Below are 17,178 nucleotides of genomic sequence, written 5' to 3'. Positions count from 1 at the left end.
AATAGTACATTCATTATCTACTTATTAAGCTGTATATTTAGATGAATTTTTGTCAAATGCCTTTGAGAATTTGATGAAGATCAGTCATGTTTTATACAATCACTCTATGCATACTGCATTGGTTACATGGTGTCTACTCATTCTTTTTTGAGTAGACAGCCATTCAAGCCTCCTTTCAAGATTTATATATCTCTGGGGAGTTGAAGAATCTAAGATATCTTGTCACTGAGGCAAAGGCCAAAGATGTTAAACTAGTCCCAGCTCTGGTCAAACATATGCTAGATAGGAACATGTTTCTCTTTGGCTTTGTGGATGTAAATGAAAGCTCGGCAGCGGGGAGATGATGAACTGAAAGATATACAAAATGCAAGTTTCCAAATAGAGTGCAAAAAGTTATTTGCAAATAGCCAGATTAAGCACTTTACGTGAGATCGGAGCTTGAGGTGGATTAGCCCAAGCAAAAGTTGGCAGAATATGCACGGGCTAAAGATCTAGGTATCAAAGGGGCTAGACATGGCACATAACACAGAACCAGACATTGATAGGAGACGTGGTCGAGAAGACTACTGAGGACTGGAAAACTTAATAGGAATTATTTTATCAAAAAAACAAGTAGTATTAGTCATCAGCCTGTCAAAGAATCAGTTGACGTTGTCTGAGAAGAGCAGGATAAGTTCTCCCAACATGAGGTGGCTGAAGAGAAGGATGTCAATGAAGACTCAAGTAAGGAACTTGAAGAGGTCTTATTGTCTGCGTGCAACGACTCTGACTTTGGAGAATAAGGGAGAACTTGTATAAACTATTTTGTACTTATAAAATGGCAAAGTTGGCTTCTGTTTCTTAAAAAAGAGAGGTTGTTATCAGGTTTGTTATGGCTATTCACTGACCGTTACCTAAAACAGAATGCAAGATTGAATTGTGTTCTTCTATCTAATAAGAAGCCACTAAAATGAATATGAAAGGTAAATAAACACTGATAACTCATAGTGGAAACAATTAGAAGTACTAATAGTGAGCAGCATGCTGCAAGGAAGTGTCACATCCTGTGAAATTAATGTCTGCCTCTTGATTTCCCTGCTGCTTTTTTCCAAGATGCTACACTACTGGTACTAGTTCGCCTTTCTTCAACTTGCTGCTGAAATATACTTAAAATTAATCTGTCCATTATTCTGTTGTACGACTGGTTCCATCTTTTTGAGACCAGAAGTGGTAGAAAGATGATCCCAATACCAACAACAAATCCCAATATAGTGCTTACATAAATCTCCGTCCTTGAAATGAATTCGTCCTCTTCAACTTCTGGCTCTGAAGGTGCGTCTGATGAATTATTCTTGCAAGTTCTGTTCAGCGGTAACCCACATAGCCCCTTGTTTCCTTCAAAAGAACTTTCTCCAAATGTTCGAATTTGGCTGCCTTGTGGTATCATTCCGACCAATTCATTAGATGATAAATTTAAGAAGGAAAGAAATGTGAGGCTAGCAAGTTTTTCTGGGATATTGCCACCTAACTTGTTGAATGAGAGGTCCAGTGATTCCAATTGCTTCAAATTTCCAATTGCTGGTGGGATTTGACCAGTGAGATTGTTGTGTGAAATATTCAGAAGATTAAGCGATCTGAGATCTCCAACTATCTCTGGTATGTTCCCCACAAAATTGTTGCTTGAAAAGTCAATGGAGGTGAAGAAGAGAAAGATCTTTGTCTGTGTAACATCTCGTCCTTTAAGAGAAAGAGTGACTCTGTCCTGATAGTATACTGACCTAACAGATTCAGACTCAAAATGCAAGATATCAGAGCGTGAATGTGTTAAAGATGGGTCAGCCATCATTGCTTTTAGCTCCAAGAATAAACCTCGTGGAAGAACACCCCCTAAATTGTTGGAAGCTAGGTCCATGATTTGAAGAGCGGTCCAGTTGGAAATCACTCGTGAGCAATCAATGTTCCCATGGAAACCATTGAAGCGCAATACAAGTACGCGAAGATCTGACATGTTCATCAACCAGCAGGGGAAAGTATCCTTGATCTTGTTCTTTCCAATATTTAATACCTTTAACTTTGTGCAGTTGGACAAAGAACGAGGAAGCACACCTGTTAAGTGATTCTGACTGAGGTCAAGGCTCTGTAACTCACAATTATAAGAAAACTTTTCAGGTATATTTCCTATGAGATTGTTCTTTCCCAGGTTCAGTACGTTCAGTGTGCTACTCTTTTCTGCTAAACATGGTGGTATTATGCCATTCAAACTGTTGTTAGACAAATCAAGTACTTCAAGATAGCTGGAGTTGCATATCGAAGAAGGGATACTACCTATAACTTTGTTGTCTGCAATTGAGAGGAACCGAGCAGTTACTAGATAATTACCAAAGTCAGGCGGAAAAGTAGTGAAGTTATTGTCTGAGAAGTCAATATAAGCAGCTGCACGTGGTGGTAGTGGAATAACCCCAGTGAGCAGATTTGAATGCAGATCAAGGAAATTCAGAAAGCCAAACTTATAAGGTTCTTGAAGATGTGTAAATTGATTGAAAGAGAGATTCAGAAAACGGAGAAGTCCATCATTGATTTCCACCAACCAGTTTGGTATTTCACCAGTAAGATGGTTCTTTGAGAGATCTAACATTGACACGATTGATTGGTTTTTAAGGAAGGAAATATTCTGCAGATTGCATGATGCTAACATGAAGCTATTTAGCTGGGGTAGCAAAGCAAGTTCTGATTCACTTATAGTTGTGTCAACTGATAAATTGTTGTGGGACAGATCAAGATCTACTAGTTTACTGAGGTTGGTGAACTTTTTCAACTGCACAGTACCGTTAAACTTGTTGAATGAAAGTGAAAGATCGTAAAGACCATGCAGCTCAAATAAAAACTCAGGTATTGGCCCTTCTAATTTGTTGGAACTCAACTCAAGACTTTCTAGTGGAGAAACAACATTTTGTAAATCAGTTATTTGGCCAGAAAACTTGTTGTTGGACAGATCTAAAGCTGAAAGTGAGGGTAAGTAAAACAAGGATTCTGGAATGAGCCCAGAGATTGAATTGTTACTCAAGTCAAGATACTTAAGATTCTCAAAGCCTTCCCAGTCTGATGAAATTCCTGTCAAACGGTTTCTAGCCGAGTTTAAATCAGTGAGATTTTTGGACAGCTTAAAAGAAGGAAATGAACCTGTGAAGCTATTCAAATTGAAATCCAGAAGAACAAGCTGGGTTAGATTTTCCATAGAAGATGGAATTGGACCTGTAAAATTACAAGCTCTAAGTTCAACACGCGACAAGTTCCTAAGGTTCGCTACCGACTCAGGTAAACTTCCTGAAAATATTGTATTACTAAGAACCAGGTTTTGTAGAGATCCTTTTGAAGGAAATTCAGGTAAAGAGCCCCCAAGCATCTCATTCACTGATAAGTCAATTGTTTGCAGAGTTGGTACCTGGAATATTTTCTGAGGTGCCTCTCCTATCAAGTTGCAGGAACTTAGACTCAAGACAGTTAGATTGGTGAATTCCGCAAAGAACTCTGGAATTGGTGCAGATAAATTGTTCCCATCAAGACGGACAATCGAGAGAAACTTAAGATCAGCTAATGGAGTGATACTACCCGAGAATGATTCAGCGCTGAGGTCAAGACCAATAACTTGGCCTTCACCGTTGCAAGTGACACCCTCCCATTGACAGCAGTCAATCCTGTGGTTCCACTTCACTAGCTTGGTAGATATTTCAGAATCATAAGTAAGGTTATTCCTCAGCTGCAGCAGTAAAATCTTCTGATCCTGAAGACATTTACTGGAATTAGCTGCCACTACATCACTCATTTTACAGCAGATGGAGAGTAGTAGGATCAATAAAAGCTGGGAAAACATTTCACTTCTCATATGGACTGTCAACAGAAAAAGAAACTCGCGAGTTTGTGCAGATCTGAAACGTATAAAATAGCAAAAATTCTCGCAAATAAACAACAGGATTCGTTTGGATAATTTTTATTTGGCTAACAGATCAATGTTTTTATCTATTTTAGATACTAGCGCCAATCAAACATGAGTAAAGCAAGATGATTAGTTTATGTATTATTTTAAAAAGCTGACACCGTGATCCGTGTGTCTACTTATAATATCAATTTATTTTTGAAATTGAAAGACAGTGGAAACTGGAGTGTGGACCTACACGGTTTTCCACAGGATGTTAATTTTATTTGACTATATTTTCTATATTTACATTTGAAATTATATTATATAGTAGTAAGAAAGTTATATTTCCATCGTTAGTGTTTTTATTTTATGAAAACGTGCCACAAATATATTTATTGACAAACAAAACATGTGATAAAAATAAATAAATAAATCATAAGCTGTACTATATGAAATTAACATCTCATATCTAACTTTATAAATACTGTACTCCCTCCTTTGATTGAGAAATTGAAATTGACCATGTTTTCTTAGTTTCTAATTAATATTTTTTTGATAAACTAAGAAATAAAATATGTCACACTAAACAAAAAAAGGGGATAGCCGGAGTGAAAATATTTACAACAATAATTGAAACTTGAATATCAAATGAGATGAAACAATTCAATTACTATTTTTTAGATGAATGGAGTAATCTGGGTTAATCTTAAATTTAAATGCACAAAATTATTAGTAGTACTTATTAATAGTAGGTTTCAAATTTTCATAAACACACTCCAAAGGCGTTTCTCGGGCATTTTCCCTCTTTCTCCGAGCTTTTTCGCGGGAAAACCTACATTGCTCGTTGATCAAATACGTGTATATATACATGTTTTTTTTCCAGATTGATCATTGATCCGCTTAAATATGTCCACCATGAAAGTTTGTGTGCTATTCTGTGTTAAAGCAAAATGTTTTACATTGCCGGTTAATAAGATGAATAAATTCAACATGGTATTAGAGCAGGGATGGGCGTGAAGTGGGTCAAAAATTGCCCAAAAGTGCCACGCGCAACAAATTGCCCATGCACCAAATGCTAAGCAAATAGATTTTGGAGCATGAGTTAGGCTTTAAACCTTTGAATTCGAAGGAACTATCCGGATGTTGTCTTTGTTCATGGCATTAACTCTGAATCCTTCGTAACCAAGTTTTTAAAGCTCAAAACTCTGTTTCGTGTATTGATTTTTCTGTTAATTTCAAATCAATTGTGGAGTCTGATCGAATATACTTTGGTTTATTTTTGAGAACGTTACATATATATGCATTAATACATTCATTATCTACTGTATAGTAGATGAACTTTTGTCTAAATCATACACTTTCAGGCAAAAATTGTGCAGGAGCCATTTAACTTGGACAATGAACATAAAGGATTTACAAGGAGAGAATAAGGGTTAAGCAGGAAGTTTAAAAGTTCAACAAGCTGTGGAATGCCTTTGAAAGTTTGATGTCAAGGCCATTAAGAGAAGTCAACAAGGACCATGAGCCATTCAAATTAGACATTGAAGAGCTTATATTATGAATTTACCAAGGGTGGATCTCCTACTTTTACAGAAGAGAGTGTGGATTTCTGAGAAGTTCTCCTATATTTTCGAGGTTAGTTCATCTAAAAATCAGGCATGCTATATACAATCTTTTTAATCATACTGCAGTGGTTACATGGTCTCTACTCATTCTCTTTTAAGGAGATTAGGTGGAGTATATTACCTTTATGAGACACCCATTCAGGCCTCCTTTCAAGATTTTTCTATTTCTGTTGAGAGTTGAAGAATCTTAGGAATCTTGTCCTTGAGACAAAGGCCAAAAGATGTTAAACTAGTCCCAGTTCTAGTCAAACATATGCTAGATAGAAACATGTTTCTTTTTGGCTTTGTGGATATAAATGAAAGCTCGGCAGCAGGGAGATGATGAACTGGAAGAAATACAAAATGCAAGTATCCAAATGGTTATTTGCAAATAGCTAGATTGAGCACTTCACCCACATGGATATGAGGTCGGAGCTTGAGGTGGATTTGCTCAAGCAAAAGCCGGCAGCATATGCACGGGCCAAATATCTAGATATCAAAGGGGCTAGTGACATGGTGGATGTAGAAAACATAAAGCACAAACAGAGAACCACACATTGATAGGAGACGTGGTCGAGAAGACAGCTGAGGACTGGAAAACTCAGAAGATATTATTTTATCAGAAAACTGGTATTTGTCATCAGCCTGTCAAAGACTCAGTTGATGTTGTCCGATAAGAGCAGGATAATTTCTCCCAACAAGAAGTAGATGAAGAGCAGGATTTCGATAAGGACTTCAGTAAGGAACTTGAAGAAGTCATATTGTCTGCGCAGAACGAATCTGACTACCAAGAATAAGGGAGAACTTGTATAAACTATTTTTTACTTAGAAAATGGCTAAGTTGGCTTCTGTTTCTTTAAAAAAAAAGAAAGAGAGAGAGGTTGTTATGAGGTTTGTTATGGCTATTCACTGACCGTTACCTAAAACAGAATGCAACATTGAATTGTGTTCTTCTATCTAATAAGAAGCCACTAAAATGAATATGAAAGGTAAACAAACACTGATAACTCATAGTGGAAACAATTAGAAGTACACATAGTTAGCAGCATGCTGCAAGGAAGTGTTACATCCTGTGAAATTAATGGCTGCCTCTTGATTTCCCTGCTACCTTTTTCCAAGATGCTACACTACTGCTACTACTTTTCCTTTCTTGACCTTGCTGCTGAAATATCCTTAAAATTAATCTGTCCATTATTCTGTTGTACGACTGGTTCCATCTTTTTGAGAACAGAAGTGGTAGGAAGATGATCCCAATACCAACAACCAATCCCAATATAGCACTTACATAAATCTCCGTCCTTGAAATGAATTCTTCCTCTTCAACTTCTGGCTCAGAAGGTGCATCTGCTGATTTATTCATGCAAATTCTGTTTAGCGGAAACCCACATAGCCCCTTGTTTCCTTCAAAAGAACTTCCTCCAAATGTTTGAATTTGGTTGCCTTGTGGAATCATTCCGACCAATTCATTAGATGATAAATTTAAGAAGGAAAGAAATGTGAGGCTAGCAAGCTTTTCTGGGATATTGCCACCTAACTTGTTGAATGAGAGGTCCAGTGATTCCAATTGCTTCAAATTTCCAATTGCTGGTGGCATTTGACCCATGAGATTGTTGTGTGAAATATTGAGAAGATAAAGTGATCTGAGATCTCCAACTATCTCTGGTATGTTCCCCACAAAATTGTTACTTGAAAAGTCAATTGAGGTGAAGAAGAGAAAGATCTTTGTCTGTGTAACATCTTGTCCTTTAAGAGAAAGAATGACTCTGTCCTGATAGTATATTGGACTAATAGAAGACTCAAAATGCAAGATATCAGAGCGTGAATGTGTTAATGATGGGTCAGCCATCATTGCTTTTAGCTCCAAGAATGAACCTCGTGGAAGAACACCCCCTAACTTGTTGGAAGCTAGGTCCATGATTTGAAGTGCTGTCCAGTTGGAATTCACTCGTGAGCAATCAATGTTCCCATGGAAACCATTGAAGCGTAATATAAGTACACGAAGATCTGACATGTTCCTCAACCAGCAGGGGAAAGTATCCTTGATCTTGTTGTTTCCAATATTTAGTACCTTTAACTTGTGCAGTTGGACAAAGAACGAGGAAGCACACCTGTTAAGTGATTCTGGCTGAGGTCAAGGCTCTGTAACTCACAATTACAAGAAAACTTTTTCAGGTATATTTCCTATGAGATTGTTCTTTCCCAGGTTCAGTACTTTCAATGTGCTGCTCTTTTCTGCTAAACATGATGGTATTATGCCATTCAAACTGTTGTTTGACAAATCAAGTACTTCAAGATAGCTGGAGTTGCATATCGAAGAAGGAATACTACTGATAACTTTGTTGTTTGCAATTGAGAGGAAACGAGCAGTTACTAGATAATTGCCAAAGTCAGGTGGAAAAGTAGAAAAGTTATTGTCTGAGAAGTCAATATAAGCAGCTGCACTTGGTGGTAATGGAATAACCCCAGTGAGCAGATTTGAGTGCAGATCAAGGAAATTCATGAGAAAGCCGATTGTATATGGTTCTTGAAGACGCATAAATTGATTGAAAGAAAGATTCAGAAAACGCAGAAGTCCATCATTGATTTCCACCAACCAGTTTGGTATTTCACCTGTAAGCTGGTTGTTTGAGAGATCTAACATTGACAACTTTGATTGGTTCTTGAGGAAGGAAATATTCTGCAGATTGCATGACGCTAACATGAAACTATTCAGCTGGGGTAGCAAGGCAAGGTCCGATTCACTTATATTTGTGTCAACTGATAAACTGTTGTGGGACAGATCAAGATCTACAAGTTTATTGATCTTTGTGAACTTCTCCAACTGCACAGTACCATTAAATTTGTTGAATGAAAGTGAAAGACCATAAAGATCATGTAGCTCAAAAATAAACTCAGGTATTAGCCCTTCCAAATTGTTGGAACTCAACTCCAGAGTTGTTAGTGGAGAAATCACATTTTGTAATTCAGTTATTTGGCCAGAAAAGTTGTTGCTTGACAGAATTAAATCTGAAAGTGAGGGTAGGTAAAACAATGATTCTGGAATGAGCCCAGATATCGAATTGCTACTCAAGTCAAGATACTCAAGATTCTCAAAGCCTTGCCAGTCGGATGATATACCTGTCAATCTATTTCTAGCAGAGTATATACGAGTGAGATTTTTCGACAGCTTAAAAGATGGAAATGAACCCGTGAAGCTATTCAACTCGAAATCCAGAAGAACAAGCTGGGTTAGATTTTCCATAGAAGATGGAATTGGACCTGTAAAATTACAAGCTCTAAGTTCAATACGCGACAACTTCCTAAGGTTCCCTATGGACTCGGGTAAACTTCCTGAATATTTGGTATCACTAAGCACCATGTTTTGGAGAGATCCTTTTGAAGGAAATTCAGGTAAAGAACCCCCAAGCATCTCATTTTCTGATAAGTCAATTGTTTGCAGAGTTGGTACCTGAAATATCTTCTGAGGTACTTCTCCTATCAAGTTGCAGGAACTTAGACTGAAGACAGTTAAATTAGTGAGTTCCGCAAAGAACTCTGGAATTGGGGCAGATAGATCATTCCCATCAAGACGGACAATAGAGAGAAATTTAAGATCAGCTAACGGAGTGATACTGCCCGAGAATGATTCAGCACTGAGGTCAAGACCAATAACTTGGCCTTCACTGTTGCAAGTGACACCCTCCCATTGACAGCAGTCAATCCTGTGGTTCCACTTCACTAACTTGGTGGATATTTCAGAATCATAAGTGAGGTTATTTCTCAGCCGCAGCAGCAACATCTTCTGATCCTTAAGACATTTACTGGAATTAGCTGCCACTACATCACTCATTTTACAGCAGATGGAGAGTAGTAGGATGAAAAAAAGCTGGGAGTACATTTCACTTCTCATTTGGACTGTCACAGAAAAAGAGACTTGAAGTTCCTGGCAGATCTGAAACGTATAAAAACAGCAAAACACAATGTGATTCACTTGCCGATGTTAACTGCTTTTATATTATCCTTTGCGTTACACATAAATTATTTTCTTATTTTAAGATATAGTGGCGCCAACTAAACACGAGTAACAAGATGATTAGTTTATATACTTCCAAAATAAGTGGTGGTTTAGTGTTTCAAGAACAATCTTGTCTATCTTTTCTTTACATTATCAATAACCACTTATTAGCTTTTCTTTGATTAGGGATAAGCTACTTTAAATATTCATTACTAGGAATGAATAGGTTCTCATGCATCACTTATTTTAAAACGGACAGAATATTATATTTATACTCTTTAATTATGAGTGTGCATAACTAAATATTTAAACTTATAGAAAGTTGAATAAATAGACACGTGAGTTCTATATGACATAATACATATAATATACCACGTCATAAGATGTAAATTGTCATATAGAATGTATACATCTATTTATTTAATTTTGTACAAATTTATATATTTATTTGTACATATTTAAAATTAAAAAATATGAATATAAAATATAAAAAATATATTTATGTATTATGTATTTCTAGTACGTGACATTGGCATTTCATATTTAATTCTGAGTTCTGATTTAACACACGAAAAAATGTAATTTGTTTTTTTCTTTAACTAAATGTTGGTGTGTCTATATAAAATATTGAGCATTTTAATATTATATTAAAGTGCATAATTAAAATTCTTAATCTGACAATGTAAAAGCTGCCATCTGGTGCAGCATTTTCATCAGTGCGTTGGGCACTATTGGGCATGTTATTAACTATATATATATATCATTAGTTAGTGGCTATACTTTTCCTTATTAACTCCCCTAACCACTAGTTAACTTATTATTCATACGTAAATATTCATGTAACTTCTAGATCATTTACTTATCTTATTTACTATTTATGAATTTTTCATGATCATATCACGTATTATTATAAGTGAAAAGTTACTAATTTCAAAATTGAAATATTATTTTATTTTTATTTTATTTTTAAAATAAATTAATATATTTATTTAATTAATTAAATATTAAGTAGTAATTATATTTAAATTCATGTATCAAACAAGATCTTAATGCATCATATATTCATGTATTAATTAAATGTGAGTAATGAAGAGTCTAATAACCTTTCAATTTTAATTTGTAAGATAAGTGGAGGTAATGAAGAGTCTATCAAACACACTCACACCATTTTATTTATATATTCTTTCTTTTGTTCAAGTTTATGATCATCTTGCATTCTACAATAGATTAGTCTATATCGGTTGTACAATTTTCATTACCAGTTTGTAATTATAAGAATTCTTACTATTTTATTTATTCGTATTCTTTAAAATTTCATGCATATTCATTTTTTTCGTCAACAAATATTTAAATTTATGATAGTTACAAGATGAATCTACTACAATCTGAAGTTGTAAGTGAATTTTTTTTCATGTCTCCATCGTTTTGAATTTTAAAATATAACTTCGTAATAGATTACTGTATTTTTTAATTCATCCTTTCTTCTATCTTTAGGATATATAGTAAAGTTAATCACATTTTGTGTTTATATTCATTATTTTGAGGGTAGACATGTTAAATCTCATAAAATAATAATTATGTCTTCTTCATTGTTTGATAGTCATTGATCTTTTTAAAACAACATATTTGTACTTTTTAATTTTTATATGTAATCTCAAATATTCAAAAAATTCATGTAATTAACTGTTATAGAGAGGTACAAAATAAGTGCAAAAGTAAAAGTAAAATAAAAAATAATATATAGTAAATAAATGACTAAGTGATACATTGAATAATATTATTTTAGAATTTATATTTAATTTATTTTTATATATATAGATCCTTTAATATATAGTTCAAGAAATATAGTGCATCTTTATTCTTAACATAATTCATGCTTTCTTTCCTGTTTATCTTTTTTATTATTATTATATGATTATAGTTTTTTATATCTATGATATGTTTTGTCTACAGTAAGTCGACTTCTAATAAAATATAGTTCAATGAGTATGAAAATATTTTTGTCTATAGATTTTAATGTGATGTCTTTTACTATGGATGTCATCCCTTTATTTACTTTTTTTTTTTCCTTTTGAAATTGTAATTTTTTCTATAAATTTGATGGTATGTCGCTCAAATATTTTGTAATATTTTTCTTTATACATTTCTTTTTTTTATAGTCAATTTTTTTTATTATTAAAACTTATGTTTAGTAATTAAAATATATTAATTCCTCTGATATAATTAAAAAAGTATTTTTCATGATGTAATTAGAATATCAAACCTCCAACATCTAACACAAGATTTTCATGTTATATTTGTGCAGAGTTATATTTTTATGTTAAACTTACATATGAAAGGACTTAAATTTAAACTTAGTTAAATAAGTTAACTTTTCTAATATCAATTAGGGGACAAACGTGCAATGTGCATTTCGAGAACTAGTAATGTAAAAAAGAATGATAAATATTTTTATATAGAGATTAGTGTAGTGAAAAGAGAATTGAAATAAAAATAATATTGTAAATTTTCAACTAATTCACTATAGAAAAGAAGGTAATTATATATTAGAGGAATTTATTCTTTTGGTGGATCTATCCAAGCCTTACGCCTGAATGAATTTTTCTATCCTTTTTTGTCATTTTCTTTACAATTACAATTTTTTCTATATTTATGGTATCTAAAACTTTGTACATATTAGGATTTAAGAAACAACTATATATATATATATATATATATATATATATATATATATATATATATATATATATATATATATATATATATATATATATATATATATATATATATATATATATAACACTCCTCTTCAAGTTTGAAGCATGTATATTAATCACGCTTAATTTATTATAGAGAAAGTCGACTCGAGTTTTATGTGATGTTTTTGTAAACAAATCGACAGTTATACTCTCGTCTTTACATAGAGTATACTAGATACTTATATGACTATATAAATTATTTTGTAAAGTTAAAATAAAAATTTTAAAATTAAATTGCTTTTAAATAAAAAAAATGATATTCTTGTTGAATTATACTAAAAAAAATGATATTACATAAATTGAAATAAAAAAAAATTTAAATATCAAAAATTTATAATTAAATCAATTATATTTGAGATGAGATGAATGGAGTAATTTGGGTTAGTCTTAAATTGAAATCGACAAAATTGTCACGTAAAGAAAGAAATAACGGCAGTTTCCAAAAGGTGTTTCTCGGCTATTTCCCTTCTGTTCTCGAAGCTCTTTTGGCGGGAAAATCTTCATAGCTGGTTGATCAAATACGTGTTTACATAGATCTTTTTTTCAATTGATTGATCGTTGATCTGCTTTAAAATGTCTACTATGAAAGTTTGTGTGCTATTCAGGCCTCTAAATCCGAAGGAACTATCTGAGTTCGGCGATGCTGTCTCTGTTCAAGGAATTAACTCTGAGTCCTTCATAGTCAAGGTTTTAAAGCTCAATTCTCTGTTTCCTGTATTGTTTTTTCTGTTAATTTCAAATCAAATGCGAAGTCTGTGTATGTATTGCGAAAACGTGGAAGTGCACTACTTAATCTTCGTATAAGCTATTCAGAATGAGGTTTTACTACTTAGTTGATTTTGTAACATCATTACAGGATGAAAAGGAACAGGAATTTGATTTTACCTTCGACAGAGTTTTCTATCAAGGATCTGAACAAGCTGATATATATGAATTTCTAGCTCTGCCTATAGTCCAAGGTACAATCGAATTTCGTGAGAGTTATTATAAAAACTGAAAGAATTTAAAATTCAGTTGATCTTCTCATTTAGAATTTTCGTTGTCCTGATGATGGTGAAAATAGGTGCCCTAGATGCAATAAACGGTACAATTATCACTTATGGTCAGGTAAATGCTTGATTACAGCCTTTTTTATGTAAGCATGCCTGCAATTTTAATATGTGAATTGAAGATTTTCAGTACAAATATTGAGTCCGATTAGTGAAGGATCAAATATGAGTACAAGGACATCACTCAATTCCTAGTGTTGAATTATTAATGATTACAGTAGTAGAAAGTTTTTTCCCTTTTCGTATTTTTCGTTGACTATTCTTTTATTCTTTTGATGTTTTCTCAGACAGGAGCAGGAAAGACATATAGCATGGAGGTAAAATGATTTTATAACATTCATAAATCTGTGTTTTATGGACGTATTAGTTCATTGTTGACTCTGTTTGCTTTAGGGACCAAGCATTGTAGATTGTGAAAGCAAGAAGAAAGGCCTATTGCAGAGAGTGGTAGATGGGCTTTTTGAAGCCATAACGAATTCAGAGAAACCTAGCAAATACGCAATCAAATTATCAATGGTGACAATTTGTTGATTAGGATGTTATTGTTATTGACTTTAACCTTTTATATGGCAAATGCTATGTTTCTTTAATCTCTTCTAAGGAAATTTCTTACTCTTACAGGTAGAGATCTACATGGAGAAAGTAAGGTTTGTGTCACTGACCAGTACTTGTACCTGAGGAGATTCTATTGATCCATATCTATTGCTTTAACTCAATTTGGCTATATCCATAAGCATGCATCTTAAGTTATATCAATTTCTCTCAGAGATCTCTTTGATTTATCGAAGGACAACATACAAATAAAAGAGAGTAAAGTTCATGGAATTGTTCTAAATGGAGCAACAGAAGTAAGACTCATCAGCACCTTTCTTTCATTTTTTCCCTCAAATTGTTATACTGTTTTAGTTTTCAAGCAGGCAATATGCTCAACATAACCTGGTCTATTTGGATTTATGCTGCATTATCCTCAATAGTCCTCTGGCTTCCAGCATAAATTGAAGAACTCAAAAACTACCAACCAAAACAGTTAGCTTGCTTGATTTGTTGGAAGCCTGAATAAGTGCTAAACCTTTTGACTTTCAGAAACAACAAAATTTATGCGAAAAAATCTACTTGTCCTTGATTTATAACTAAAATTCTATATCTATTTTGTTTTTTATTTTAGTTTTCCTTGGAAATTTCTAAATCCCGCAGAATCTTAAATTGTTTTCCAGGTAGCTATATCCAACTCAGCAGAAGCATTGCAAAGCTTGTCTGTAAGGGAAAATGAGATGATGTGTTTCCATATGAAGCATTTTATACATTTCGGTTCTGATATGGCTGTTCATGTTGCAGAGTGGGATAGCTAATAGAGCAGTCGGAGAAACACGTATCCTTAGCCTCATTCTGTGTATCTTGTAAACAAAATTTCTTCCTTTTACATATTTATTCTTTGTTAAAATATTTTAACAAGTCCAGAAATGAATATGTCGAGCAGCAGAAGCCATTGCCTCTACATATTTACCGTCCACCAAGATCTTACAAAGGATAAAAGGTATTATCTCTCAATAGGTTTGAAACTTGAAAGACCTATCCTAAATATTTGAATTTCAAAGTAGGACCAAAGTTGGAAAGCTGATACTCGTAGACTTGGCGGGGTCAGAAAAAGTTGAGAAGACTGGAGCTGAAGGTAAAATTCTTGAAGAAGCAAAGACCATCAATCAGTCCCTCACAGCACTTGGGAAAGTGATAAATGCCATGACTAGCAGTACTCCAGGAAAACCAACTCATATTCCTTATCGTGATTCTAAGCTCACTCGGATCCTACAAGATGCTCTTGTTAGTTCCACTTCCTGAACTCCATTTTCTCCATACTTTTAGCCTACGTTGATGATTGATGACCAGCTACACTTTGATTTGCAGGGTGGATGCTCTCAGACTGCATTACTTTGCTGTTGCTCTCCAAGCCCTTCCAATTCCTCCGAGAGCCTCTCCACCCTGCGATTTGGTGCTAGGTATGTAAACTTAGTTTTATTTGAAGTTCTTGTCATAGAGTCAAGAAGGGAACAATAAGGAACATAATGCACAAAGGAAAAAAGAGAAATTTTGTAAGACCCCTGTTAGTTCTATACATCTTTGGAATTTATGGATTTCATTTTAGTATTCTTTTATTTCATTTGTTAGCATCATAGTTTCTTCTCATTTTTTGGTCTCCCTTCAATTTACATTCTATTGGGTATAACCTAGTTTTATTTGTAAGTTAAAGCCTTGGTTTTGAAAAGCTTACCATGTTGATCAATATTTGGTGCTGGTCAGTACATGTAAAGTAAGGATCTTAAGTTCTAGTTTCTGTCCTCTCAAGCAGAGCAAAGCATGTAAAGGCATCAGTACATGTTAGTTGCAAGGAAGATCTAGACAATACCAAGGATGCCACAGTCTATACTTATGTAGACGAGTCCAGGGAGAGAATATTGGCCAAGGTCTGATTTGCTTGGTTCATGTAATTTAAGCTATCCTTGGTTACTATACTATAAGCTAATAATCTGATTTACATAGCTGAGAGAGAGAATGACTGACGATGATGTCCTATTGCTTGAGAAATTATTTGTACTGGAGGGAATTTTCTTTGATCCCAATTCAATTGACGAGATAGATGCCGCATATGAAGATGTTACATCAAGGACAATCTCATCATTGCATAAAGCTGTGGAAGAGCTGAGTACTGGTGTAGAGAAGGTAAGAGATGCATATGTCTGAGTTCACTGGTATAAATAGGGTTCGATTCATTTTGATTTCACTGCTTTCCTTTCATTTGCTCTTTTGTTTAATAAATCAGTGAATAGTTGAAAAGCTCTTCTGTCGCGCTTGATATGAATACTGAATGTGTTTGCTGGAATACCTACGAAGGATTTTTCCAGAAAGATTATGTACTCAGCAAAGGCTTCATGAAGTAGGTTGGGAAGGAATTCTGCTTTATATTTTGAGTTCCAACACTTCCTGGGAGAGGATTCTTCTGCTGGATTTTAGAAAAGAATGAAAGCTCTCCAGCTATACCTAAAGAAAGTGAAATTGAGAAAATTAGAGAACATATATATGATTACCTTGTATAGACTGTATAATGTCCTTCACATTTTTAACCTTTTAATCTTTTTGAAAATTCCAGCAAAAGATTGATGTTATAGTTTACGATCCACATACAGTCTTAGACATTATCTATTGGATAGAACAAAGAACAAATGTAGGTAAGAAATATGATTAGAATTCTACTTTAGATTATGGACCGAGTGCAGAGTCAAAAACCATCCACGAGCTTTTTCACTTGATCACAATTTCTTTACTAGATGAGTTTTCCTAATGGTATGGAGCTTCATTTTGATTGTGCTGTTGTGTCAATCATTTTACAGATGAAAATGGAGAACGTCGCTCTTAAGGCCAGCTTGAAAGTTTCTGAAGAGTTTTATCAACATCAACTCGAAAGAAGGTCACTCTGCTTCATTCTCTGATTGTAATTATGGACCTTCATTTTTAAAGACTGCATTTAAGACATGAATATTGGATTCGATAATAGGTTACTTGTCATCTCATGACACTTTCATTTTTTGGACATGTAAAGGAAGCCTTAAAAGTTAGCAATTCGTGGAAGCAACTTCCCGTTTTGCTTTCAGGAAGGATTGAAGTTTTTTGGGCCCATTTGCCTTAGCTTTTTGAGATTTCTAATTTTCACAGTACTCCAGTTTATTTTTAAAAGCAATATTATCTTGAGCCAAAAATGCCCTTTGTGTTCTCTTTTGTGTTGTTGCCACTGAGATTAATGATACAAGGTATTACAATTACCACTGTTCAACGCATTAGGAATCATTAGGTTTGTATTCACCAGGGTGTTCAAGACCATGCAATT

General features: G+C 34.0%; 3 protein-coding genes and 1 long non-coding RNA gene across 5 annotated transcripts; 1 reads left to right on the top strand and 3 right to left on the bottom strand.

Annotated features, from left to right (window-relative positions):
* Positions 1-770: 770 nt before the first annotated feature.
* Positions 771-4,117, bottom strand: LOC101262264 (receptor like protein 22-like). Its single transcript, XM_004231215.5, has one exon. The coding sequence runs from the start codon at positions 3,860-3,862 to the stop codon at positions 1,052-1,054; it is 2,811 nt and encodes a 936-aa protein (XP_004231263.2). The 5' UTR covers positions 3,863-4,117; the 3' UTR covers positions 771-1,051.
* A 3,534-nt stretch (positions 4,118-7,651) lies between these two features.
* Positions 7,652-9,328, bottom strand: LOC101261969 (receptor-like protein 50). The gene has a single exon (XM_019212806.1). The coding sequence runs from the start codon at positions 9,326-9,328 to the stop codon at positions 7,652-7,654; it is 1,677 nt and encodes a 558-aa protein (XP_019068351.1).
* A 3,355-nt stretch (positions 9,329-12,683) lies between these two features.
* LOC101258411 (kinesin-like protein KIN-1) lies at positions 12,684-16,999 on the top strand. 2 transcript variants are annotated; one of them, XM_004230121.4, is made up of 15 exons: positions 12,684-12,939; positions 13,109-13,211; positions 13,316-13,359; positions 13,589-13,618; positions 13,695-13,817; positions 13,923-13,948; positions 14,068-14,149; positions 14,516-14,557; positions 14,637-14,670; positions 14,760-14,835; positions 14,900-15,119; positions 15,204-15,295; positions 15,646-15,760; positions 15,837-16,016; positions 16,685-16,999. In XM_004230121.4, exons 1-15 carry the CDS (start codon positions 12,826-12,828, stop codon positions 16,781-16,783), a joined length of 1,380 nt encoding a protein of 459 aa, XP_004230169.1. In that variant the 5' UTR covers positions 12,684-12,825; the 3' UTR covers positions 16,784-16,999. The 2 variants fall into 2 exon arrangements, with proteins under 2 accessions (XP_004230169.1, XP_025888341.1); XM_026032556.2 differs by having other exon boundaries at positions 14,897-15,119.
* LOC138338098 (uncharacterized) lies at positions 15,416-16,689 on the bottom strand. Its single transcript, XR_011211400.1, has 2 exons — positions 16,548-16,689; positions 15,416-16,334 (listed from the first exon to the last, which is right to left on the bottom strand). It is a non-coding gene; the product is annotated as an uncharacterized lncRNA (long non-coding RNA).
* Positions 17,000-17,178: the final 179 nt, after the last annotated feature.

This window comes from Solanum lycopersicum, chromosome 1 (genome assembly GCF_036512215.1).
Source record: "Solanum lycopersicum chromosome 1, SLM_r2.1".
NCBI classification, from domain to species: Eukaryota; Viridiplantae; Streptophyta; class Magnoliopsida; order Solanales; family Solanaceae; genus Solanum; species Solanum lycopersicum.
This window is presented reverse-complemented; position numbering and strand designations above follow the sequence as displayed.

Coding starts and splice junctions, on each gene's coding strand:
- LOC101258411 (XM_026032556.2), top strand. CDS start 12,826: ATGTCTACTATGAAAGTTTGTGTGCTATTCAGGCCTCTAAATCCGAAG. Junction 13,212..13,315: donor AGCTCTGCCTATAGTCCAAG/GTACAATCGAAT, acceptor TGGTGAAAATAG/GTGCCCTAGATGCAATAAAC. Junction 14,558..14,636: donor AAGCATTGCAAAGCTTGTCT/GTAAGGGAAAAT, acceptor TTCATGTTGCAG/AGTGGGATAGCTAATAGAGC.
- LOC101262264 (XM_004231215.5), bottom strand. CDS start 3,862: ATGAGAAGTGAAATGTTTTCCCAGCTTTTATTGATCCTACTACTCTCC.
- LOC101261969 (XM_019212806.1), bottom strand. CDS start 9,328: ATGAGTGATGTAGTGGCAGCTAATTCCAGTAAATGTCTTAAGGATCAG.